Raw genomic sequence first — 26,717 nt, 5'->3', positions numbered from 1 at the left:
GTTCGAATCCAAGTAAGGGTATGGCTAGATGAGAGCTAAATAGCTTGAAATAGATCTATACTAGCCTCCCTTTATTTATCAGCGAAATATAAATTTGGTATAAAATGGTTTGTCGTGAATGCGACTGCTTGAGGGCTCCTGGATTGGAGCTGAAAGGCGAATGGGAAGCAGTATGCTCCCTCCCACATGCTGGGTAGACCAGGTGTCTCGATAGAAAAATAATATATATAAACATATTATTTTATTCTTTATTTTATTCTTTATAAAATATTCTTATGAAAGAGGGCTAGTTTAATTTAGTGGCTAAGGCACCATAAAAGAAAACCAGGAGATCGTGAGTTCTAGTCCTGCCTTAGGTATGAAAGCCAGCTGAGTAACTTTGGGCCACTCCTTCTCAGCCAGTCCCACCTCACAGGGTTGTTGTTGTTGTTGCAGTTGGGGAAAATAGAAGGAGGAAGGAGTATGGGGTGTGCCCACTGCCTTGAGCGATTTATAAAAAATGGGGAGAACAAAATTACTGTTTTAAAAATGCCAATCGTAATAAGCGAGAGACGATCCTAAAACATCTGGAACATCAGATGTTCCATACTATGGGCATTGACAAAAATCACCAGCCAATTGCAAAAGGCAGCTTTACTTGGAACAGCTTACAGTCTCTGACAATACAGAATAACAGATTTGGAAGGGGCCTTGGAGATCTTCTAGTCTAGCTCCCCGCTCGGGCAGGAAACACTATACCGCTTCAGACAAATGGTTGCCCAGTCTCTTCTTAAAAAAGCCCCCAATGTTGGAGCACCCACAGCTTCTGGAGGCAAGTCGTTCCACTGGATAATTGTTCTAAATATGAATACCTTTAATATTATCAAACAACATTAGCCTAAAGCCTGGAGCCTGGATAGCTCTGCAGACTAAAAGCACTGTAATTTAACACCAGCTGTCTGCAATTAAAGTAAGTTCAAATCTTGCCAGGCTCAAGGTTGACTCAGCCTTCCATCCTTTCTAAGGTAGGTAAATTGAGGACCCAGTTTGTGGGGGCAGTAAGCTGACTTTGTATAAAATATACAAAAGTATGAAGGCTATTGCTTAACACACTGTAAGCCACCCTGAGTCTCCGGAGAAGGGCGGCATATAAATCAAATAAAAAAAAAAAGCCAGATGCTTCGGAAGCACTCGATAATAATTGTTATTTATTATGATGGGTGTCAATCTCCTAGGCTTTTTGTGAAAATTGGGGGAGATTTGCCCGGGAGGCTTTGAGACTTTATAAAAAAAAAGGAGTCGAATATGCTTTCTTCGAAGAATTTTCCTAATCTCCCATATTTGATTTCTCAGCCGTAATGCTGGGCGTTGAGGATTAAGGCTTGCCTTTGTCAGTGAAAAGTAGGCTGGTAAGAAGGCAGATTGAAATGCAGCTGGCTTTATCCTCTGCCATGCCAGCTTCTAGAAAGTGCCAAGAAGAGGCCTGCGCTGGGGACTGGCATGGACAAAATAAAACGGAAACAAAAGCTAGGCCCAAACAGTTTTAAAAAGGCAAAGAAAGGAGGGCAGCTAGCTTGGATCTGGGTCCCTGGATTTGAATAAATGAGTTTAAGCACTGCTTAACAAATTATTTTTTGTTGCTAGGATGTGCTGTGATTCTCCTTCCCATGGAGACAGGGACTTTTCTGCCTTGCTAAATACAAAAATAAAATTGAGGAAAAATATTTTAGAATCTGCTGGTCCCTCCGCCCAAGCCTTAGGCGAAACCGGCTGGCATTTCTGAAAACCAGGCCGGATTCATTTCTAAGGGAAAAAGTCAAACCCAAACTGAGAAGTGATGATTGCAGCTCTTTTAAAGCCAGTTTTAAGGCTGGGGAGTTGCCATACAGTACTCAGTGAAAGGGAGGAAATGCTCCAGGTATTCTCAGAGGCCTGTATAATGTTGCGTATGGTTTTTATTTATTTATTTATTTATTTGATTTGATTTCGATACCCCCCTACTCCCGAAGGACTCAGGGCGGTGCACAGCCAAACAATAAAACACATACATACAAAATTTAAAAGTAGAATAAAATCAAATTAAATAATTTTGGCTCCGACAAATTTAAAACCCCAAACTATTTAAAACCAATTTTAAAATTGAATGTATAAAATACTAAAAGATATTTAAAAATTAAAAATCTTTTATGAAAGAGGTGGAAAATTAGGCCAGGCCCGCCTGGTGAAATAATAAGGTCTTTAAAGCGCGGCGGAAGGTGCGCAGATCCGGGATCCTCCGTATCTCTGGGGGGAGCTCGTTCCAGATAGTAGGTGCCCCCACAGAGAAGCCTCTCCCCCTGGGGGCCGCCAGTCGGCATTGTTTGGCCGACGGCACCCGGAGGAGCCCCTCTCTGTGGGAGCGTACCGGCCGGTGGGAGGCTATTGGTGGTAGTAGGCAGTCCCGCAAGTACCCTAAGCCATGGAGCGCTTTAAAGGTGGTAACCAAAACCTTGAAGCGCACCCGGAAGACCACCGGGAGCCAGTGCAGCTCGCGCAGGAGAGGTGTTACATGGGAACGCCATGTCGCTCCCATTACCACCCGCGCGGCCGCACTCTGTGCCAGTTGGAGCCTCCGGGTTCTCCTCAAGGGGAGCCCCATGTAGAGAGCATTGCAATAGTCCAGGCGGGAGGTGACAAGGGCATGAGTGACCGTGCATAACGAGTCCCTATCCAGAAAGGGACGCAACTGGCGAATCAGGCGAACCTGATGAAAAATCCTCCTGGTCACGGCCGTCAAGTGCTCTTTTAAAGACAGCCATGAATCCAGGAGGACGCCCAAGTTGCACGCCTTTTAACTAAGGTTAAACTGAGGTATGGTTTTAAAACTAAGATCGTGGCCATCCGGCCCTCTCAATTCCTGGCAGGGAATTGATGGGGAAGAAATGGAGGTAGAATAGAATAGAATAGAATTTTTATTGGCCAAGTGATTGGACACCCAAGGAATTTGTCTTGGTGCATATGCTCTCAGTGTACATAAAAGAAAAGTTACGTTCATCAAGAATCATAAGGTACAACCCTTAATGATAGTCATAGGGAACAAATAAGCAACCAGGAAACAATCAATCAATCAAGGTAGTGATTTTATTTTCCTGGGCTCCAAGATCACCGCAGATGGGGACTGCAGCCAAGAAATTAAAAGACGCTCCTGGGGAGGAAAGCCATGGCAAATCTAGATAGCTTACTAAAAAGCAGAGACATCACCCTGCCAACAAAAGTGTGTATAGTCAAGGCTATAGTTTTCCCAGTTGCAATGTATGGCTGTGAAAGTTGGACCATAAGGAAGGCTGAACACCAAAAAATTGAGGCTTTTGAACTCTGGTGCTGGAGAAGACTCCTGTGAGTCCCTTGGACTGCAAGGCGATCAAACAGGTCAGTCCTAGAGGAGATCAACCCTGATTGCTCTTTAGAAGGCCAGATCCTGAAGCTGAAACTCAAATACTTTGGCCACCTAATGGGAAGGAAGGACTCACTGGAGAAGAGCCTAATGCTGGGAACGATTGAGGGCAAAAGAAGGGGACGACAGAGAATGAGGCTAGATGGAGTCACTGAAGCAGTCGACGTGAGCTTAAATGGACTCCAGAGGATGGTAGAGGACAGGAAGGATTGGAGGAAAGTTGTCCATGGGGTCACGATGGGTCAGACACGACTTCGCAACTAACAACAACAACAACATGGTTTTAAAATCTCACAGGCTTGTTGTGATGGGGAAAATAGGAGGAGGAAGGTGGGTTCGATAACGTTGGCCCCCTTGAGTTCTTTGTAAAAAAATAATAAAAGTGGGATACAAATCAATAATTAGGAATTGCAGGAATTGGGTATATATGTCTAGTATAATGAAAAGAAGGACTGCGGGTGATAGGATAGCCGCGTGTTCCAATATTTGAGGGGCTGCCACAAAGAGACAGTCAAGCTGTTTTCCAAAACGCCAAGGACAAGAAATAACAGATGGGAACTGATCAAGGAGAGCACCAACCTAGAACTAAGGAGAAATTTCTTGACAGAACAATTAATCTGTGGAACTGCTTACCTCCAGAAGTTATGGGTGTTCCAACGCTGGAGGTTTTAAAGAAAAGATTGGGCAACCGTTTGTCTGAAATGGTATAGGGCCGTGATGGCGAACCTATGGTACACGTGGCACGCGGAGCCATATTAGTGGGCACACCAGCTCAGCTCTGGGGTGCATGCGCGCGCCGGCCAGCTGATTTTCGGGCCTTCTGGGCCCACCAGAAGTAGGGAAACAGGCTGTTTCCTGCCTCTGGAGGGCCTGGGGGTGGGGTGGGGAAGGCCCGTTTTTCTTTCTTACCTGGCTCTAGATCCTCTCTGTGTATCTGGGAAGGGCGAAAACAGCCTTTCCCACTCCCTTGGAGGCCCTACGGAGGCTGAAAGGGCCCATTTCCCGACTCCCGGTGGGACAGGAAGTGACTTTTTTCCTGTCCCCAGCCTCCAGAGACCCCTAGAGAGGCTCCTACAGACTCCTAGAGAGGTTCTGGAGGCTGGGGACAGCAAAAAATGTCACTTCCTGTACCACCGAGAGTTGGGAAATGGGCCTTTTCAGCCTCCGTAGGGCCTCCAAGGGAGTGGGAAAGGCTGTTTTCGCCCTTCCCAGATACACAGAGAGGATCTGGAACAAGGTAAGAAAGAAAAACGGGCCTACCAAGCCATCATGTGCCAGGGGGGAGGGGGTTGCGCACGCATGCGCATGTGCGCGTGCAACCCTCCCCCACCCCCCTCCTGGCACGCAATGGCAAAAAGGTTAGCCGTCACTGGTATAGGGTTTCCTGCCTGAGCTAGGGTTTAGACTAGAACAGTGATGGCTAACCTTTTTGCCGTCGTGTGCCAAAAGTGGGGGGATGCGGGGGGAGGGTTGTGTGTGTGCGTGCCCACATCCATAATTCAATGCCCCCCTGCACTTCCCTCGCTTTTGGCACGCGACGGCAAAAAGGTTACTGGTGGGCTCACTAGACCTGTTTTTCGCCCTCCCCAGGCTCCAGAGGCATTCTTGGAGCCTGGGGAGGGCAAAAATGGCCTCCTCCCCCGGAGGCCCTCTGGAGGCTGGAAATGGCCCATTTCCTGACTTCTGTTGGGCCCAGAAGGCCTGAAAATCAATTGGCTGGCACGGGCAAGCACGCTGTAGCTGAGCTAGGGTAACGCTTGTGTGCCCACAGATATGGCTCCGTGTGCCACCTGTGGCAAACGTGCCATAGGTTCGCCATCACAGGACTAGAAGATCTCCAAGGTCCCTTCCAACTCTGTTATTCTATTATTCTTATAGATTATAATAATGTTATATTATTATAATAATAGCTTGCCTTCAGAAGTTGCAGGTGGAAGTTTTTAATAAGAGATTGGACAGGCATTTGCCGAGATGGTGAACCTATGGCACAAGTACCTGAAATGGCACACAGAGCCATTTCTTCGGGCATGCCAGCCTCCTCCCGTTGCTCTTCCTCGGTTCCTGGTCTTCCGGTTTCTGGAGCAGATGCGTGCCGGCCAGCTGGTCTTCGCACTTGTGGGAGTGCCGAAAACTGGAAGAGCAGCTTCCTGGCATGCATGCGCGTGCCGGGAAACTGAGCTTCTGGTTTCTGGCAGGCGAATGTGCACCGGCCAGCTAATCTTCAAGTGCGCATGCGTGCCAGAAACTGGAAGACCAGGTGACTGGCGCGCATGCGCACGCTGGAAACTGGAAGCTCAGCTTTTCTTCCATTTTCTGGTGCCCCCGCACGTGCGCGCCAGGGACCTTCTCTTCCGGTTTTTGGTGCTCCTGTTTCGGCACTCGGTGTCTCAAAGGTTTGCCAACACTGCCATAGGGTTTCCTGCTTGGTCAGGGGTTAGACTAGAAGACCTCCAAGGTCCCTTCCAACTCTTTAATTCTGTTTTTCTACATAACAACAACAACAATAATAATAATAGGCATTGACAAATTTGCCATCAGTCAATTGCAGAAGGCACTTTACTTGGAACAGTTTCGGTCCTGCGATGATAATCTGTAACCACCATCAAACATCCAGATTTGCCTATGCCAGGTCCTTGGTGAGGACTCAATAGGCAGACAAAAAGGCCAAACCCAGTCTGAACATCTGGCTGATTGTGCGATGATTATAATAATTATTATTATAATTATAGTAATAATTACCTAAGATGCTGGCAGCAACTCGTATCAATCATCAGTGCCAGTGAATATTTGTGATACATCTTTAAATGTTCAGTTGACTGAGTTTCATGTTTAATGAATAAAAGTATAATAATAACAATAATAATGACAACAACAATAATAATAATAGTAATAATTACGTAGGACGTTGGCAGCAACTCGTATCAACCATTAGCACCAATCACTCATATTCGTGACACATTTTTAAATGTTCTGTTGACTGAGTTTCATGTTTAACAAATAATAATAATAATAATAATAATAATAATAATAATAATAATAATAATAATAATATTTTATTTATATATCGCCCATTCTCCCGAAGGACTCAGGGCAGTGTACAGCCAAAATTAAAATACAAGTATACAAATATACAATATCTAGTTAAAATTAATTAAAATAATTAAATAGTTTTGGCCGAATTATAAAACCCAAAATTAAAACCCAATTTAAAATCAATCAATTTGATAGCCCCGCCTATCGGAACAGTAGGGTCTTGAGGGCACAGCAAAAAACCCGGAGGTCAGAAATGTTACGAATATCCGGGGGCAATTCATAAAAGAGATAATAATAATAACAGCAACATTGAAGGAAAATGTGATGACAACTTTACATGGGCATGGCTTAAGATGGGAACCATCAAGAAAGAAACGGAAGGTTTAATACTGGCTGCTCAAGAACAAGCAGTACAAACTAATGCCATAAAAGCAAAGATACAAAAATCCACCGACAATCCAAACTGCCGACTTTGCAACAACAAAGTCGAAACAGTTTCATATTTAATATGTGAATACAGCAAAATTGCACAAACTGATTACAAAGCTAGACATGACCAAGTTGCTAAATTAATCCACTGGTCATTATGTAAAAAATATGACTTTCCTGCATCCAAAAAGTCATGGGAACATAACGTGGAAAAAGTTATAGAAAATGAGAAGCTGAAGATCTTGTGGGACTTTTGAATACAGACGGATTGTCACTTGGAACACAACACGCCAGATATCACAGTTGTCGAAAACCGAAACGTTCAATTTATTGACATCGCAGTACCAGGAGGTGCCAGAGTCAAAGAAAAAGAACTGGAAAAAATCATGAAATATTGCGACCTGGCCATCTAAACTACACGGCTTTGGATAAAACATGTAACGGTGATACCCATTGTCATCGGGGCACTTGGTACCATGTCCAAGAATTTTATAAGAGATATCAACAAATTGCAGCTTCCTGCAATAACACCAATGGAACTGCAAAAAACTGCGCTACTTGGAACATCGTACATTTTAAGAAGATACTTGGTTGATACCTAGGACGCTGGCAGCAACCCGTATCAACCATTAGCACCAGTCAATGCAGGGGTGAAATCCAGCAGGTTCTGACAGGTTCTGAAGAACCGGTAGCGGAAATTTTGAGTAGTTCCGAGAAACGGCAAATGCCACCTCTGGCTGGCCCCAGAGTGGGGTGGGAATGAAGATTTTGCAATATCCTTCCCCCAGGAGTGGGGGGAGGGAATGGAGATTTTACAGTATCCTTCCCCTTCCACGCCCACCAAGCCACACCCACAGAATGGCAGCGAAAAAATTTAGATTTCACCCCTGAGTCAATGGTATTTGTGATGCATTTTTGAATGTTCAATTCAGTTCATGTTTAATGAATAAAGTAAACAACAACAACAATAATAACAACAATAATAACAATAATGATAACAACAACAACAACAACAACAACAACAATAATAATTGGAGCCCTTGGAGCAATACCCAAAGGGCCATTCAGACTGACAGGCACTTGGTCCACAACACACCTGACATAACAATAGTTGAAAAGAAAAAAGTATGGTTCATTGACATTGCAATACCTGGTGATGCACGGATTGAAGATAAGCAGCAAGAAAAAAATCACAAAGTACCGGGACTTGCAAATTGAAGTTGAGCGACTGTGGAAAAAGAAATTGTGTGTTGTCCCGATTGTAATTGGAGCCCTCGGAGCAATACCCAAAGGGCTACCCCGCTATTTAGAAATTCTAAATTTGCCGGACTTGAACATTTTGACTCTACAAAAAACCACCTTACTCGGAACAGCTTACATCCTCCGACGATACCTTAACCGTTCCTAGGTCCTTGGTTAGGACTCGAGCTGCTGAGCCTCAAAGGCTGTGAATCTCACTAAAGATTAAATAATAATAATAATAATAATAATAATAATAATAATAATAATAATAATAATAATAATAATAATAATAGTAATAGTAATAGTAATAATAATAATAATAATAATAATAGACTCTAGTTAGTTCCAAAACGTTTTTGAGCTGCTTTGGATCAGATATCAAGATATGTGAGATAATTTCATAATGAATAAAAAGGAAACTTTTATATTCAGGCACGTTAATAAATAGTCAAGATCTAGAAACGGTTAGGGAATTAGAAGGGAGGGATTAAGGGTTGACTTTCGGCAAATGGCTCCTGTAAAACAATCTCCTGTGTGTTCACATTGACTCTTTAACTCCAAGGACAAAGGACTCAGAAATGATTCATCAGAAATTAGAGAATCGGTCGTTCAACTTTTCAGTTTGGCCCTTGCTCGGAGTTTGTAACAGTGTAGCCTTGTTTTTACTCCTAGCTAGCTGGCTGGGTGGTTCTCTCTTTGGTGCATGCTTGGATTGATTTTAGAAGGGGAGAAACTTAGTTTTAATGTAATCTTTTATCTAGTCCATGATAGGCACAGGAGATAGATACTTGTCATTTGCAACAGAAGTTATCCTCTACTTACAACCAGTGGTGGGATTCAGTCGGATCGGGCCAGTTCGGGCAAACCAGTAGTTAAATTGCTGGCTGCCACAGCCCCTCCCTTCCCCGCCCCTTTCAAGAGTCCCCACGCGCCCCATTTTGGCTCCCAGAGAAGTGCAGGGAGGCCTACTAGGCCCAAAATGGAGCACGGTGAGGTGCAGCACCCCCCCCCCCCCATGGCCCGTTTTCAGTCCCAGGAGGCTGCAGAGAGGCCTACTGTGTCCAAAATGAGCCGCCGGAGGGTGCGGCGCTCCCCCCCCGTGGCTCATTTTCACTCCCAGGAGACTGCAGAGAAGCCTACTAGGCCCAAAACAGGCCGCGGGGGGGTGGGGGGGTGGGGGTGGCGCGTTCCCTCTATGTGGCCCGTTTTTGCTCCCAGGGGGGTACAGGAGGCTGAGTGCTGCCTGTCGCACCCCCTGGCCACGCCCACCATGGCCCCGCCCACCCAGCCAGTCATTAGGGCAGAGAACCGGTTGTTAAATTATTTGAATCCCACCACTGCAAGTTACAACCACGTGTTTACTTCTCGTTCAGAGTTACAACAGCCCTGAAAAAAGTAACGGATGCCCAGTTCTCTCACTTTAAGACCGTTGTAGCAACTCCCCAGTCAGGAGATCCAAATTTGGGTGCTTGGCAACTGGCATGTACAGGAAAGTCCTTGACTTACAACAGTTTATTTTAGTGACCGTTTGAAGTTACGATACTGAAAAAAGTGACGGTTTTTCACGCTTGAGACCCTTGTGGCATCCCTATAGTCACGTGATCAAAATTCAGACATCCGCGGTGGGGTTTCCGCACATGCGCCCGGACTTCTGCGCATATGCTTTGCTCGCTTGCGTGCCTTCTGCACACGCGCCCAGCCTCAAAATAGTTACAGCATAGAGCCACCACCCACGATTTCCACTACCAGTTCACACGAACCGGTACGAACCGGCTGAATACCACCTCTGTCAGACATTCCTTGGCAACTGACTCGTATTTATGATCATCACAGTGTCCCGGAGTTTTGCAATCCCCTTTTGGGAACTTCTGACAAGAAAGTCAATGTGGGAAGCCGGATTCACTTAACAACCATGTGACTGCAGTGATTCACTTAACAACTGTGGCAAGGAAGGTCATCAAATGGGACAAAACTCACTTAGCCAAATGTCTTGGCCACCTCATTTTTGGGCTCAGTCGTGGTCGCAAGTCGAGGGCGACCTGTCTTTACAAAAATTGCAACATCTTGGGATCATGTGATTGTCATTTTGGGACCTTCCCAGCCAGCTCCTGACAAACAGTCAATGGGGGGGAAGCCAGATTTGCTTAACGACAGGGTGACTCACTTAACAACCGCAATGATTTTCTGAACAGTTGTTTCCAAAAATAACATAAACCTGAGTAGAGCTCACTTAACAGCTGCCTTTCTTAGCAACAAGAATGCTGGTCTCATTTGTGGATGTAGGCTGGGGACTACCTGTATGTTCAGCTGTACTGGTTAATTGCTTCTTTTTAAAAATAGTGAATCTTAACTTCCTTCCATCCATCCATCCATCCATCCATCCATCCATCCATCCATCTCTCGGATCCTCCCTCCCTTCATTCTCTCTGATCCTTCCTTCCTTCCTTCCTTCCTTCCTTCCTTCCTTCCTTCCTTCCTTCCTTCCTTCCTTCCTTCCTTCCCCCTCAATCCCACTCCCTTCCTTCCCTCGATCCTTCTCTTATTCTCTCTCCCTTCATTATCTCATCCATCCTTCCTTCCTTCCTTTCTTTCCCCCTCTCTCCCCCTCCCCTCCCTCCCTCCTTCTCTCTGATCCTCTCTCCCTTCATTCTCTCATCCACCCTTCCTTCCTTTCTCCCTCTCTCCCTCTCCCTTCCTTCCCTCCCTCCATCCTTCTCTCTTATCCTCCCTCCCTTCATTCTCTCATCCATCCTTCCTTTCCCCCTCCCTCCCTCCATCATCCATCCATTCATCCTTCTGATCCTCTCTCTTCATTCTCCAATCCTTCCTTCCTTTCCCCCTCCCTCCCCTCCATCTACCCACTCATCTATCCATCCATCCATTCTTCCATCCATCCTTCTCTCTGATCCTCCCTCCTTTCATTCTCTCTGATCCTTCCCTCCCTCCCTCCTTCCTTCCTTCCTTCCTTCCTTCCTTCCTTCCTTCCTTCCTTCCTTCCTTCCTTCCTCTCCCCCCCTCTTCCCTCCCTCCCTCCTTCCCTCCCAGTCTTGAGCTCAGCATTTGCATGTACAAACTGAGAATGGAATTCATTCGTATGCCTGCCATGCCCGAAAGCGCTAGGGACAGCTTGTGCTTTATTGTGTGAAACCGCAAGTCGTGAAACATAAGTCATTCATTGTTTCCCTCTTTCCCACCGAAAATCGGATAGAGAAAGAACAGGCCAGAGATAAAGAAGGAAGACTCTGTTGCACACATCTTGCCACCATTTGTGTCCATGCGTGGAAGGACCCCCTTTCTGGCTGATCGGCTGAGCTTTGCAGAGGTTTGCATTCGTGTGCAGATGTGCATGCATTGTCCACCCACTTGTACAGTTGCTAGACACAGCTGGGGAAGGAAGGAGGCCACAGCTCTGCTCTGAGCAATGGTTCCACTTTGGGACTCATACAATGGATTGTAGCTTTTCCCCCCTTTTTACCATCGTGTAAGTGGCTAAGACGCTGAGCTTGTCGATCAAAAGGTCGGCAGTTCAGTGGTTCGAATCCTTAGTGCCGTGTGACGGGGTGAGCTCCCGTTACTTGTCCCAGCTTCTGCCAACCTAGCAGTTCGAAAGCACGTAAAAAAAAATACAAGTAGAAAAATAGGGACCACCTTTGGTGGGAAGGTAACAACGTTCCGTGCACCTTTGGCGTTTAGTCATGCCGGCCATATGACCACGGAGACGTCTTCGGACAGCGCTGGCTCTTTAGCTTTGAAATGGAGATGAGCACCGCCCCCTAGAGTCAGGAACGACTAGCACATATGTGCGAGGGGAACCTTTACCTTAATACCTTGCTTTGGGATGGGATTGGGGTGATTGAATAGAGTTGAGCATTTACTGGTCGGATGCCCTTCCTGATGCCTATGCGGAGTTTGCAGCAGATATTTTCTCTTTATGCCTTGATAGAGAAATCTATATTGCTGCCTGGGATTGAACTCTCAACCTTCTGAGTGCGAAGCGAGTGTCTTTACCTCTAGGCCGCCTGCGGCCGCTCATATAATGGATTGTGGTGTCCTCTTCAAAATAAAGCATCAAGCTGAGAGACTTGGATTCAGATCTCTGCCTTGAAGCTCACTGCAAGTCATCCTCGACTTACGACTGATATTGAGCCAGGAATTTCAGTCATGTCAGTCATTAAGCGGATCACCATGTGGTTTTGCAACTGCCCCCCTTCCCCCGGTTGTTAAAAGCACTGCAGTCATTAAGTGAGCTCTGCAGTCGTTACACAAACAATGCTTGTAGTTGTTAAGCAAACCCATTTTCTTCAATGGGAGGGGTTTTTTGCCAGAAATTAATGCTGGAAACTGTTTTTTTTTAAAAAAAATGCCAAAAATTGTGGTCACATGACCACAGAACACGCAGATGACCATACATGTGGGTCATGTGCTAAGTGCCCAAAATATGATTACATGACAACCAGTGTGTGTATGTGTGTTTGTCACTGTCAGAACTCTGGAACCAGGTTTTAATTATCCAGAGCAGGATGGAGCCTATTAAATGGCTGGTATGAATGTGTGTTGTTGCCAGGATGGGGTTGGGGTTATTATTTTATTATTTTTTAAATATTTTTTATTATTTTTATTTCTTTTATACCGTGCTCTTATGTCTTATGGTAAGCCGCCTTGAGTCGCCATGTGCAAGTAAGCAGCAAAATAAATTTAAATTTATAGAAATATTCTAAAGGATTAAATCACTCTGAGGAGTCATTTAAATTTACAACTTTAAGTATCAATTTAAACTTATATAAATATTATAAATGAATGAATGAATGAATGAATCACTCTGAGAAGATTTAAAATCAATTTATATAAATTTTCTAAATAAATAAATAAAACAACTCTGAGGAGGGACCATTAAAGCTTTGAACAGTCACTATTAAGTGATGGGTCGTTAAGGGAGGACTGGAGTTCAACCTCCTTTCCCCGAAATGGTGAAAGTCAAAAACATTCAGGTTATAGAAATGAAGTATAAAATAGTTTGTCGTGAAAGCGGCTGCCTGAGGGCTCCTGGATTGGAGCTGAAAGGCGAAAGGGAAGCAGTATGCTCCCTCCCATATTGGGGTAGACCAGGTGCTTCGATAGAAAAACTATATATAAAAAGGGGTGAAAATGTAATTGTAAAACTTTTGCAATAAAAAAAAAAAAGAAAAACTATATATATATATATATATATATGTATGTATGTATGTATGTATGTATGTATGTATGTATGTATGTATTATGTAATGTATGTATAAAAATGTATATATATATATGTATGTATGTATGTATAAAAACGTATATATATATATATACATACATACATACATACATACATACATAGACATAGACATAGACATAGACATAGACATAGACATAGACATGTTTTTCTTTTAACCAGGTTTTTCCTACGTAACCAAGATTTTTCTACAGCCCTAGCTCAGTGGAGTCACATCCACTCGATTCTGGGCTTTTTTCTTCTGGCAGCCAGCAGGCCCTATGCTGCCCTATGCTGCCTAGTGAGAGGGCTGTAGAAAAATCTTGGTTATGTAGGAAAAACCTGGCTAAAAGAAAAACACACATAAAACCTATGAAAAGTAAGAAAATAGATATATTACCTTTACAGGGAGGATACATGAGATGTGGGTGTGGCTTACTGATGATGGCTAACGAGCCAGAAATAGATCTATATAAGTCTCTCACTAGGCAGCATAGGGCCTGCTGGCTGCCAGAAGAAAAAAGCCCAGAATCGAGTGGATGTGAGTCCACTGAGCTAGGGCTGTAGAAAAATCTTGGTTACGTAGAAAAAACCTGGCTAAAAGAAAAACACACATAAAACCTATGAAAAGTAAGAAAATAGATATTGTACCTTTACAGGGAGGATACATGAGATGTGGGTGTGGCTTACTGATGATGGCTAACGAGCCAGAAATAGATCTATATAAGTCTCTCACTAGGCAGCATAGGGCCTGCTGGCTGCCAGAAGAAAAAAGCCCAGAATCGAGTGGATGTGAGTCCACTGAGCTAGGGCTGTAGAAAAATCTTGGTTACGTAGAAAAAACCTGGCTAAAAGAAAAACACACATAAAACCTATGAAAAGTAAGAAAATAGATATTGTACCTTTACAGGGAGGACACATGAGATGTGGGTGTAGCTTACTGATGATGGCTAATGAGCCAGAAATAGATCTATATAAGTCTCTCACTAGGCAGCATAGGGCAGCATAGGGCCTGCTGGCTGCCAGAAGAAAAAAGCCCAGAATCGAGTAGATGTGACTCCACTGAGCTAGGGCTGTAGAAAAATCTTGGTTACGTAAGAAAAACCTGGCTAAAAGAAAAACACACATAAAACCTACGAAAAGTAAGAATGTATGTATGTATGTATGTATGTATGTATGTATGTATGTACGTATATAGGACTGACTATGCTTTCACAGGCTGAGTCTGTATGCTCAGAGGCGGGGGGTGGGTGCCATTGGTCTCTGCTCCCTGACGGAAAGCCGTCTCTGCTCATCCTGCAGGATCTTTCCTGGTGTCTCAAAGCCTGGTAGGCCGGTGGCACTTCGATATGACTGTTGATGAAATTGTTATTGGAGAACCAGGCTTATTTTAGTAGGCATCCTCCTTTAGTTCTATCATGGGCAATATCCTCAGCTTCTTGAAAATCAAATGTGTGGTTGGGCTCCTTCACAGGCGTTCAGATCTGGGAGCGCTGTTCCTTGGGTCGGGCAGCCAGTTCGTGTTCGTGTTCGTGTACTCTGGTCTGTGTGTGTGTGTGTGTATGTGTGTATGTGTGTATGTATGTGTATATGTGTGTGTGTGTGTGTGTGTGTGTGTGTGTGGGGTGAAATTCACTTACCTTCCCTACTGGTTCGCACGTGATGTCCGCGTGGGTGGGTGGGGCTTCACACAGTTGGCCCTACCGTATCGTGCAATCTGGTTAGAACTGGCTGAATTTCACCCCTGATGTGTGTGTGTGTGTGTGTGTGTGTGTCTGTCTGTCTGTCTGTCTGTCTATCAGGGTGGATTTGATTTAAATCGAGTTGATTTAATTTATCGAGTTGAATTTAAATCATGATTTAAATCACTAGTAAAAAGGCTTGATTTAAATCAACTCGATTTAAATCATAATTTTTAAAGAGCACCTGTCATCTCTGCTACTCCTTTGACCCACTGTTGACTCACCGATAGTCCCAGTGTTGCAGAATATACAGCCTCATGCTACATCACTAAGCTCCATTTCATGCTGAATAAACTAAATTATTTATGTATCTTAAATAGAAAACTATCTTACGATAGATTTTTACCCCAAAAGTTTTTTAATAAAATAAATTCGATAAAAATCAAAAAAATCCGATTTAAATCAAAAAAATCCATTTTTTTTATTTTTTTAAAAAAATCATTGATTTTAATTCACCTGTCTGTCTGTCTGTCTGTCTGTCTGTCTGTCTGTCTATCTATCTATCTATCTATCTATCTATCTATCTATCTATCTATCTACACCTACACCTACACCTACACCTACACCTACACCTACACCTACACCTACACCTACACCTACACCTACATCTATCTATCCATCCATCCATCATCTATCTATCTATCTGAGAAAATACAGAAAAAATATACAGGAAGAGAAGACGAGCAATAACATACGCCCAATAGAAAGATTATATAGCCCAAAGAAAATGAACCGAATAAAATAAACCAACCAAAATTAACCTTGATGGTAACATAGTAAATTTGATGTAAATCACCAAAATGTAACACGTGTGTGTGTAATCATTTAATGATGAAGTTTGGAATTGCAAGTATTTGAAAGATACCTCAAGTTGGGAAGATTCTTTTAGCCTCTTCATTTAATTGCAATTATTCTCATTCTTTTCCTCCTAGCCTGTGGGGAAACTTGAACTTTTGGGTATCACAATGTTGTGAGAAGCAGGTTGTTGAAAAGAGTCCTCTTTTTGCTGATTGGACCAATGACCATTTGACTGTCTCGTGTCCTTTTTCCATCTTGGCTAGATAGTTCTAACCATGCTCTCCTCATGGTCTCCTTCCTACAGGTCCCAAGGCTGGCTAGGTGGTTGGCTGCCAGCCTGGCGGCCCACATCTATGTCTCACCTCAAGAATGTGGAAGCTCGGATCCTGCAGTGTAAGAACGATTTGTCTGCTCATTTTGAGTGGGTGGGTCCCATCTCCTTGTCAAGAGTCACCAAGGAGGTCCCTTATGTTCTGATCTAGGCTTCCCCAAAAAGCACGAAGCAGAATCCCGGTTCCGACAAAATCCCTTTTATTAAGCAAACAGTGAATTCCTCTCATTCACCTTCAGCAAAGTCTTTCAAGGGAGGAATTTATAGTCACAGACCTTATCTGGCTTGGAGAGCTGCCAGGCCTATATCTTCAAAACTTGGCAAGGAGCCTCGGAGAGTCATAAAACAATGAGGCGAACTAATTGTCTCCTACAAACTCCACTCCCCTTTCGTTCCTCTTTTATTCCCTCTGGGAGAGGCCATTCATCATCCACCTGTGGCCTTACTCCCAAGTTGACCCTTGTTCTTTAGCTGTTCCCTTCGGCTGGCAACTCTGCGCATGTGCACACTGAGAACAGGCTCCAGCTGTTTGTCTGCCTCACTGATGTCTGACTCTGAAGGCAGGTGATAACTGGCAAACGGCCCTGTCTCCCTCTCTGCCTCCGACGCAGAGCCCTCATCAGAGCCTTCCCCAGACTCCAGGACTGGCCCATGTTCCTCCCCAACCTCCTCACTGTCTGAATCTGCTGCCAGATCCGCTGGCTGCTAGCAGGCCCCAACACCTTATAAGAACTGTGGTGGTGCAGTAGTTAGAATGCAGTACTAACTCACTCTTCCCTCCAGGAGTTCAATTCTGAGGGACTCAGCCTTCCAGCCTTCCGAGATTGGTAAAATGAGGCTGCAGATTGTTGGGGGCCATATGCTGATTCTGTAAACCAATTAGAGAGGGCTGTAAAGCACTATGAAGCGGTATATAAATCTAAGTCAGGGGTGTCAAACTCAAGGCCCGATCTGGCCCACGGGGCCGCCCTGCAAACAGCAAAGGACCGGCCTGCGGTGCCTCTGCCAGCAAAAACAGAGCACACACCCCCGAGCTCCATTTTCGCTCGTAGAGGGTTACAGGAAGCCGTGATGGCCAAAAATGGCCCCGGGGGGGGGGGGGGCCTGCAAACACCCCTCCGAGCTCCGTTTTCATTGGCAGTGGGCTAGCAAAACGAAAACTAAAAACAAAACAAAAGGAGAAACGCTTCCCCTTTTGCATTTGAGCATGCAAGAAGGGACAGGAAAGGAGAAAGGGAAAGAGGAAAAAGAAAAAGATGGGAAGATGGGAAGAGAGGAAGGAAAAAAAAATAAGGAAAGAGGGGAAGGAAGAAGAAAGGAGAAGGAAGAGGGAAGGAAAAAAGGAAGGAAAGGAAAAGGAAAGGAAAGGAAAGGAAAGAAGGAAAGGAAAGGAAAGGAAAAAAGGAAGGAAGGAGAGAGATTATAATGAGAGTGAGGAAGGGTCTGAGGGAAGTCCTGCCTTAGCATTTGGCCACCACAGGAGCCCCTGACACAAGTGATGGCTAACCTTTTTGCCATCGCATGCCAAAAGCGGGTGGAGCCTGGGGGGGGTTCATCCGTGTGTGTGCCCACACACATAATGCAATGCCCCCCTGTGTGCCCCTCACCCACGCATGTGCGCATGACCTCCCCCGCCCCATGCATGTGCACGCTCCCCCCATGCTCCCGTCCCCTTGTGCATGCACATGTGGCTCCCTCGCGTTCTCCCCCACACACACGCAGGTGCGCGCGACTCCCCGCAGCCCGTTTTTGGCCTGGCAGACTTCCTGGGACCAAAAACAGGCCACGGAGAGGGGGTCCACAACACCCCCACATGGCCCGTTTTGGCAGGGTGGGTGCACCACTCCCTCCGCCTTTGCGCACGCACGACCCCCCTCCCCTACACATTTGTGCATGATCCCCCATGCATGCACACATGTCTCCCGCATGCATCCCGCCCCCGTGCCAGAAACCCGAAAATCAGCTGGCCAGCAGGAGGCGCGCTCGCATACACAGTGGAGCTGAACGGGGCGATGAGGGCTCCGTGTACCACCTGTGACACGCGTGCCATAGGTTCGCCATGACGGTACTCGACAGACTTACATTGAAAATTAAACGGAAGGAAGACACAGAATATTATCAAACTTGGAATTTATTCTACCAGTGGTTGAAGAAAAGGGATGGAGAGTAAGAATGGCATTTGTATTGTTAAGCAAATTAAATATCCAGACCACAAGATGTCTGTTAAGCACTAAGAACTGTAATGAATAGAAAATTAATAAAATGTAATACTAAAATAAGGACTGTATATTGCTATCATGTTACCCAGTGGTGAAATCTAAAATTTGTTACTACCGGTTCTGTAATACTGTAGGCTCTTCGGCGAAGAGGTTGTAAAAAATGCTTTCAAAAGGCTCTAATGATCCCAGCTGAGTTGCCTGATCGGCAGAGGCTTTTTAAAAAAGCCTCTGCCGATCAGGCAACTCAGCTGGGATCGTCAGAGGCATTTAAAAGAAAAAAAGGGTTTGTTTTTTTTAAAATGCCCCTGACGATCCAAGCTGAGTTGCCTGATCAGCAGAGGCTTTTAAAAAACTCAGCTTGGATCGTCAGAGGCATTTAAAAGAAAAAAAGGGTTATTTTCTTTTAAAAGCCTTTGACGATCCCAGCTGAGCCGCTCGATCATCAGAGGCTTTTTTTTTTTTTACTTTTAAAAGCATTTTTTCGGCCGAAGAGGTTGTAGAAAAAATGCTTTTAAAAGTAAAAAAAAAGCCTCTGATGATTGTGCGGCTCAGCTGGGCATGGGGATCAGGGACAGGGATTTTTGCTACCGGTTCTCCGAACCACCCGCCTCCATCGCTACCGGATCGGGCGATCCGGTCTGAACCGGGAGCATTTCACCCCTGATGTTACCCCTGAATCTTATTCTCCACCAGATAGCTCCCGTTCTTCTGGGCTTCCCAGCAGCTGGGATGGTTTGGCCCTACGTGATTAAAGCCTTGCTTCTCCTTCATTTCCCTCAGGCCTCCAGAACCGATTTGTGGCCCGCTACGTGCCTCTCCCGAACCAGGCCAAGATCTGGACCATCTCGCTATCTCCACAATGGGGCAAGGGACGAACCCCTTTGGTGATGGTGCACGGCTTTGGGGGCGGCATCGGGCTCTGGATTCTCAACCTGGACTCGCTAAGCCACCGCCGTCCCCTCCACGCCTTTGACCTCCTGGGCTTTGGGCGCAGCTCTCGGCCGCCGTTCCCCCATGACGCCCAAGGGGCCGAGGAAGCCTTTGTGAGTTCCATCGAGGCCTGGCGCGAGGAGATGGGCATCCCCAACATGATCTTGCTGGGCCACAGCTTGGGCGGGTTCCTGGCAGCCTCGTACAGCTTGCAGTACCCAGAGAGGTAAGCTCATCTACCTTGTTCCCAGGTAGTCACATTCCTATAGGTTCATTCACTTCCCTGATGGTGGGATCCTGCCGGTTTAACAACCGGTTCGGTTTTATGAAAACTTACCTTCCGCGTTACTGTTGGAGAGTAACACAGCTGAGGCGCGGCAATCCGCTCTACCGCGCGAATCAGTTGAGAAGATATAGGTCAGTAAAGCGCAGGGGCCGGCGGGTGGGCCTACCTGATCGTCGGAGCGAACCGGTTCGCTCCCAGCTGATCGTCAGAGTTACCGGTTCACCCGAACCGGTCTGAACCAGTAGAATTCAACTCCTGCATTTCCCTCTTGGGCTTCCTATCTGGGACTCCAAGAGCTGTTTCTAATCAATTGTTGTGGTCCGCCAGCAGCCTGCGGAGCTGGCAGCAGAGTCGGACAGTAAGGAGGCTGGGGAGGAATATGGGCCAGTCCTGGAGTCTGGGGAAGGCTCGGATGAGGGCTCTGCGTCAGAGGCAGAGAAAGGGCCATCTGGGAGGTACATGCTGCTTCCGGAGCCTCCAGAGTCGGACCTCAGCGAGGCAGAGGAATGGGGAGCCTGTGCCCAGCGCGTGCATGCGCAGAGCTGCCAGGAGGCAAGAGCAGTTAAAATAAAAGGGACGACTCAGGAGTAAGGCTTGGAGATGATTGGCCCCTCCCATAAGACTTAAAAGAGGAGCAAAGGCACATGGGCCTTTGCAGGAAGCAACGTTGTTAATTCTGTGCAGTTTAAAGTCTGATTGATTCTGGACTCCGCGTGGCTTTGCCAATTAGTTCTTTGGCAGCATGTCAAATGAGATAAAGGTGGGTATTTATCAGCCTTATCCCGAAGGACTCTTTACAACTATTTGGGACTCATCTGTGAATGAACAGAATTCACAGCTGGTAAAATAAAACAGGTTTTGGGGACTACTCGTGTGTTTTACTGACTCAGGAGGCCTAGGTCAGAACAGTCAAGGGGAGCACAGTGTGACGTGTGTGTGTGTGTGTGTGTGTGTGTGTGTGTGTGTGTGTGTGTTTGTGTGTTTACGCAGAAGTGCAAATGGATCGCTGTGATCTTTTTTGCCTCTCAGGTTGAGTGGATCCAAAACCTGGGCCTGTTTTTGCTTCTTAAAGAGCTTGGTCTAGGGGGTCAAGGCACCCGGTTAGAAAGCAGGGGACTGTGAGTTCAAGTCCTGTCTTAGCCATGAAAGCCAGCTGCGTGACTTTGAGCCAATCCCTAGGGAATGGTGAGTTCTAATCCTGCCACCCATGAAATAACTTTGAGCCAATCTCCAGGAGGCAGTGAGTTCTAGTCCTGCCTTAGGTATGAAAGCCAGTTGAATGACTTTCGGCCAATACCCAGGACATAGTGAGTTCTAATCCCGCTTTAGGCATGAAAGCTACCTGAGTGACTTTGAGCCAATCTCCAGGAAACAGTGAATTCTAGCCCCACCTTAGGCATGAAAGCCAGCTGAATAACTTTGAGCTAATCGCCAGGAGAAAGTAAGTTCTAATCCCGCCTTAGGCATGAAAGCCAACTGAGTGATTTTGAGCCAATCCACAGGAGGCAGTGAATTCTAATCCCGCCTTAGCCATGAAAGCCAGTTGAGTGACTTTCGGCCAATCCCCAGGAGATAGTGAGTTCTAATCCCGCTTTAGGCATGAAAACTACCTGAGGGACTTTGAGCCAATCTCCAGGAGACAGTGAATTTTAGCCCCGCCTTAGGCATTAAAGCTAGCTGAGTGATTTTGGGCTAATCATCTGGAGACTCTCTATTCTAGACCCGCCTTAACCATGAAAGCCAACTGGGTGACTTTAGAGAAATCACCAGGAGACTGTGAATGCTTGTCCTGCCTGAGGCGTGAAAGCCAGCTGGGTGACTTTGGGCCAGTCAGTCTCTCTCAGCCCAGCCCAGCCCAGCCCACCTCACAGGGATGTTGTTGTAGGAAAATAGGAGGAGGAAGGTCTGTTGGATATGTTTGCCAACTTGAATTATATTTAAAAATAATAAAGGCAGGATACAAATAAATGAAATAAATAGGATGCTATAATCCTTGCAATTTCTGATGGCGTCTATTTCATCCTTTAGATTTCTTGCCTGCCAGGACTCTGGTCCTCCCCAGTTTTGAATATGTGGCCCTGTGGTCAACTTTAGGCTGATGGCAGTTGTATTTCCTTCATGAAATGTGTCACATGTAGGAAATTTGTGGTTTTATGAGGCAATTGTCAGGAGTTAAGACTGATTCAAAGAAAGAAAAGAGAGAGAGAGAGAGAGAGAGAGAAAGAAAGAAAGAAAGAAAGAAAGAAAGAAGAAGAAGAAAGAAGAAAGAAAAAAAGAAAGAAGAAAGAAAGAAAGAAAGAAAGAAAGAAAGAAAGAAAGAAAAGGAAAGAAGAGAAGAGAAGAAAAGAAAAGAAAAGAGGGGAGGGGAGGAGAGGAGAGGAAGAGAAGAAAAGAAGAAAAAAGAAAAGAAAAAAAGAAAAGAAAAGAAAAGAGAAAAGAAGAAAAAAGGGAGGGAAAGAGGGAGGGAGAAAGATAAGGAAGGAAGGAGGAAGGTAGAAAGGGAGGAGGGAGGGAGGAGGAAGGAAGGAGGGAGGGAGGAACGTAGGAAGAAGGAAGGAAGGAAATTACATTTTGTGTGTGTTCTGACTTAGGCTTCCTTAGAAAGTAAACAGCACAAACTTACTCCCGGCAAACCTCTTTAATTGAAACGACTGTGAATTATTGTCATTCCCAGTCCGAAAGGCTTCTCAAACAGTCTATCAGGGGAGTGTTTACAAACACTCACCTTATCTCCCTTGGAATGATGCCAGAGAACGAATTGCCAAACGCAGGGCAAGGCCAAACTTAGCACAGAGTCAAACAGAGCTTTTCCACGAGTTTTACCGACCAGATGAACTAATTGCTTCCCGCAAAAGCTCACATCCCGTTCGCTTGTCTTTTATGTCTTCTGGGAGGGGCCAATCATCTCCAAGCCTTACTCCCAAGTCGACCCTGTTTTCTTAATTGTTCCTGTCTTCTGGCAGCTCCGTGCATGCGCACACTGGGAACAGGCTCACGCTGTTCTTCTGCCTCACTGATGTCAGACTCTGGAGGCAGCAAAGAACTACCAGATGGTCTTGGCCCCCTCTCTGCCTCTGACTCAGAGCCCTCATCTGAGCCTTCCCCAGACTCCAGGACTGGCCCACGTTCCTCCCCAACCTCCTCACTGTCCGAATCTTCTGCCAGCTTTGCTGGCCGCTGGCGGGCCACAAATGTCCCAAAGGTGCTTTTTCAAGAGGCAACTGCACTTTCTTGCTTTTCTTTGAAGATGTTTCGCTTCTCATCCAAGAAGCTTCTTCAGCTCAAGAGGCTTGGAGCCGAAGAAGCTACTTGGATGAGAAGCAAAACATCTTCAAAGAAAATCCTAAACGTCCAGTTGTCGCTTGAAAAAAGCATTTTTGGGACAACCACGACTTGAATGACCTGAGAATCTCCAAAGACAATTTAGCTGTACATTTTGTGTGGTTCCCCTATCAGGACCGAATGGAAGATGATGCTAAGCAATTCAGAATCCTCCTCCAAACTTCCTTTGTTTAGCAACCTTAATGTAGAACATTTGTTGCTCCTGTTAGATAACTAAATCTGAAAGCCATGCAAATTTACAAAATTTGGTCCCCCAAATACCAAGATTTCATAAAAATAAAAGAGAGAGGGGAGGGAGGGAGGGAGGGAGAGAGAGAGAGAGAGAGAGAGAGAGAGAGAGAGAGAGAGCCATTGAAAGGTGTTTGTTCATTCCAATATTTTTTCCCGTTCTTTGGCCTCCATTGCTCCTGGAATGACTCATGGGTTGCCATAGACTCGATGCTAGCAAGACAGCCTCTGCCTGCTGATTTAAATTTCTAAAATACAAAAGGGAAAAAAATGTGGGGAGGGAAGAGAAAAGCAGCAGCAAGTTCCAGTTGTTGTTTTTCAGAGTGAAAGAAGTCATTCTTAAGATGATCACCTGGTGATATTTCAGACAACAGAAGAGCTTAATTCTATATTTATAGTTTTTAAGAAGATGTTGGATAACCATTTGTCTGAAGTGGTATAGGGTTTCCTGCCTAAGCAGGGGGTTGGACTAGAAGATCTCCAAGGTCCCTTCCAACTCTGTCATTCTATTCTATTCTATTCTGTTCTGTTCTGTTCCGTTCCGTTCCGTTCCGTTCCGTTCCTATTCTATTCTATTCTATTCTATTCTATTCTATTCTATTCTATTCTATTCTATTCTATTCTATTCTATTCTATTCTATTCTATTCTATTCCATTCCATTCCATTCCATTCCATTCCATTCCATTCCTATTTTATTCCCTATCCTATCCTATCCTATCCTATCCTATCCTATCCTATCCTATCCTATCCTACCCTACCCTACCCTACCCTACCCTACCCTATCCTATCCCCTTTCTTATTCTATTCTATTTCTATTTCTATTCTGTTCTATTCTATTCCATTTCTTATTCTTTTCTATTCTATTCTATTCTATTCTATTCTATTCTATTCTATTCTATTCTATTCTATTCTATTCTATTCCCTTTCTTATTCTATTCTATTCTATTCCCTTTTCTATTCTATTCTATTCTATTCTATTCTATTTTATTCCATTCCCTTTCTTATTCTATTCTATTCTATTCTACTCTACTCTACTCTACTCTACTCTACTCTACTCTACTCTACTCTACTCTACCCTCTACTCTACTCTACTCTACTCTACTCTACTCTACTCTACTCTACTCTACTCTATTCCCTTTCTTATTCTATTCTATTCTATTCTATTCTATTCTATTCTATTCTATTCTATTCTATTCTATTCTATTCTATTCTATTCTATTCTATTCTATTCTATTCTATTCTATTCTATTCTATTCTATATTAATATGGTTGAGAAAATACTTTTTTCTCCTGTATTGATTACTTACTGTATTGACGTTGGTCATATTCCACTGGAGCGTGTGTCATTTGTATTTTATCCCCTCTTGTCCCAGGGTGAAACATCTAATCCTGGTGGATCCTTGGGGCTTCCCCACACGACCATCCGATCCAGCTCAGGTCCGTACTGCTCCAACTTGGATCAAGGCTGTAGCTACCGTGTTGGGACGGTCCAACCCTCTGGCCGTCCTTCGAGTTGCAGGACCTTGGGGTGAGTGAAGTTGGGCGGAAGATTTTGAATCAAACTTGGCAAGAGTTCGGAGCGGTCTTTCAGAATAGCATAGCATAGCATACTGTAGCATAGCATAGCATAGCATAGCATAGCATAGCATAGCATAGCATAGCATAGCATAGCATAGCATAGCGAAGGAATAGAACAGAATGGAATGGAATGGAATGGAATGGAATGGAATAGCATAGCATAGCATAGCATAGCATAGCATAGCATAGCATAGCATAGCATAGCATAGCATAGCGAAGGAATAGAACAGAATGGAATGGAATGGAATAGCATAGCATAGCATAGCATAGCATAGCATAGCATAGCATAGCATAGCATAGCATAGCATAGCATAGAGAAGGAATAGAATAGAACAGAAAAAATAATAGAACAGTATAGAATAGAATAGAAAATATGGAATGGAATAGAATGGAATAGAATAGAATAGAATAGAATAGAATAGAATAGAATAGAATAGAATAGAATAGAATAGAATAGATATAAAAAGAAGAATAAAATAGAAAAGAAAAGAAATATGGAATGGAATGGAATGGAATGGAATGGAATGGAATGGAATAGAATAGAATAGAATAGAATAGAATAGAATAGAATAGAATAGAATAGAATAGAATAGAATAGAATAGAATAGAATAGAATTAAAAAGAATAATAGAAAAGAAAAGAAATATGGAATGGAATGGAATGGAATGGAATAGAATAGGAAATAGGAAGAATAGAATAGAATAAGAAAGGGAATAGAATAGAATAGAATAATAGAAATAATAGAAATAAAAAGAATAATAGAATAGAATAGAAAAGAAAAGAAATATGGAATGGAATGGAATGGAATGGAATGGAATGGAATGGAATGGAATAGAATAGAAATAAAAAGAATAATAGAAAAGAAAATATGGAATGGAATGGAATGGAATAGAATAGAATAGAATAGAATAGAATAGAATAGAATAGAATAGAATAGAATAAGAAAGGGAATAAAATAATAGAAATAGAATAGAGTAGAAATAAAAAGAATAATAGAAAAGAAAAGAAATATGGAATGGAATGGAATGGAATGGAATGGAATAGAATAGAATAGGAAATAGGAAGAATAGAATAGAATAAGAAAGGGAATAGAATAGAATAGAATAGAATAGAATAGAATAGAATAGAATAGAATAGAATAGAATAGATATAAAAAGAAGAATAAAATAGAAAAGAAAAGAAATATGGAATGGAATGGAATGGAATGGAATGGAATGGAATGGAATAGAATAGAATAGAATAGAATAGAATAGAATAGAATAGAATAGAATAGAATAGAATAGAATAGAATAGAATAGAATAGAATTAAAAAGAATAATAGAAAAGAAAAGAAATATGGAATGGAATGGAATGGAATGGAATAGAATAGGAAATAGGAAGAATAGAATAGAATAAGAAAGGGAATAGAATAGAATAGAATAATAGAAATAATAGAAATAAAAAGAATAATAGAATAGAATAGAAAAGAAAAGAAATATGGAATGGAATGGAATGGAATGGAATAGAATAGAATAGAATAGAATAGAATAGAATAGAATAGAATAAGAAAGGGAATAAAATAATAGAAATAGAATAGAGTAGAAATAAAAAGAATAATAGAAAAGAAAAGAAATATGGAATGGAATGGAATGGAATGGAATGGAATGGAATAGAATAGGAAATAGGAAGAATAGAATAGAATAAGAAAGGGAATAGAATAGAATAGAATAATAGAAATAATAGAAATAAAAAGAATAATAGAATAGAATAGAAAAGAAAAGAAATATGGAATGGAATGGAATGGAATGGAATAGAATAGAATAGAATAGAATAGAATAGAATAGAATAGAATAAGAAAGGGAATAAAATAATAGAAATAGAATAGAGTAGAAATAAAAAGAATAATAGAAAAGAAAAGAAATATGGAATGGAAT

General features: G+C 43.7%; 1 protein-coding gene across 2 annotated transcripts in view; it reads left to right on the top strand.

Annotated features, from left to right (window-relative positions):
* The window catches only part of ABHD4 (abhydrolase domain containing 4, N-acyl phospholipase B), a 36,172-nt gene that overhangs the window by 2,189 nt on the left and 7,266 nt on the right, over positions 1–26,717 (top strand). The window contains exons 1-4 of one of the 2 annotated variants that reach the window (XM_070953968.1): positions 11,351–11,438; positions 16,194–16,282; positions 19,220–19,595; positions 24,600–24,754. In XM_070953968.1, the coding sequence (XP_070810069.1) occupies positions 16,243–16,282; positions 19,220–19,595; positions 24,600–24,754 (571 nt within the window). In that variant the 5' untranslated portion in view covers positions 11,351–11,438; positions 16,194–16,242. Of the gene's footprint in view, positions 1–11,350; positions 11,439–16,193; positions 16,283–19,219; positions 19,596–24,599; positions 24,755–26,717 lie in introns of those variants that run through there. The other variant, XM_070953967.1, reaches the window with a different exon arrangement.

This window comes from Pituophis catenifer, unplaced genomic scaffold, assembly GCF_029215685.1.
Source record: "Pituophis catenifer annectens isolate HBS135680 unplaced genomic scaffold, rPitCat1.0.hap2 SCAF_15, whole genome shotgun sequence".
In the NCBI taxonomy this organism is placed as follows: Eukaryota; Metazoa; Chordata; class Lepidosauria; order Squamata; family Colubridae; genus Pituophis; species Pituophis catenifer.
Note: the sequence above shows the minus strand (reverse complement) of the source record. Positions and strands in the feature narration are given on the sequence as shown.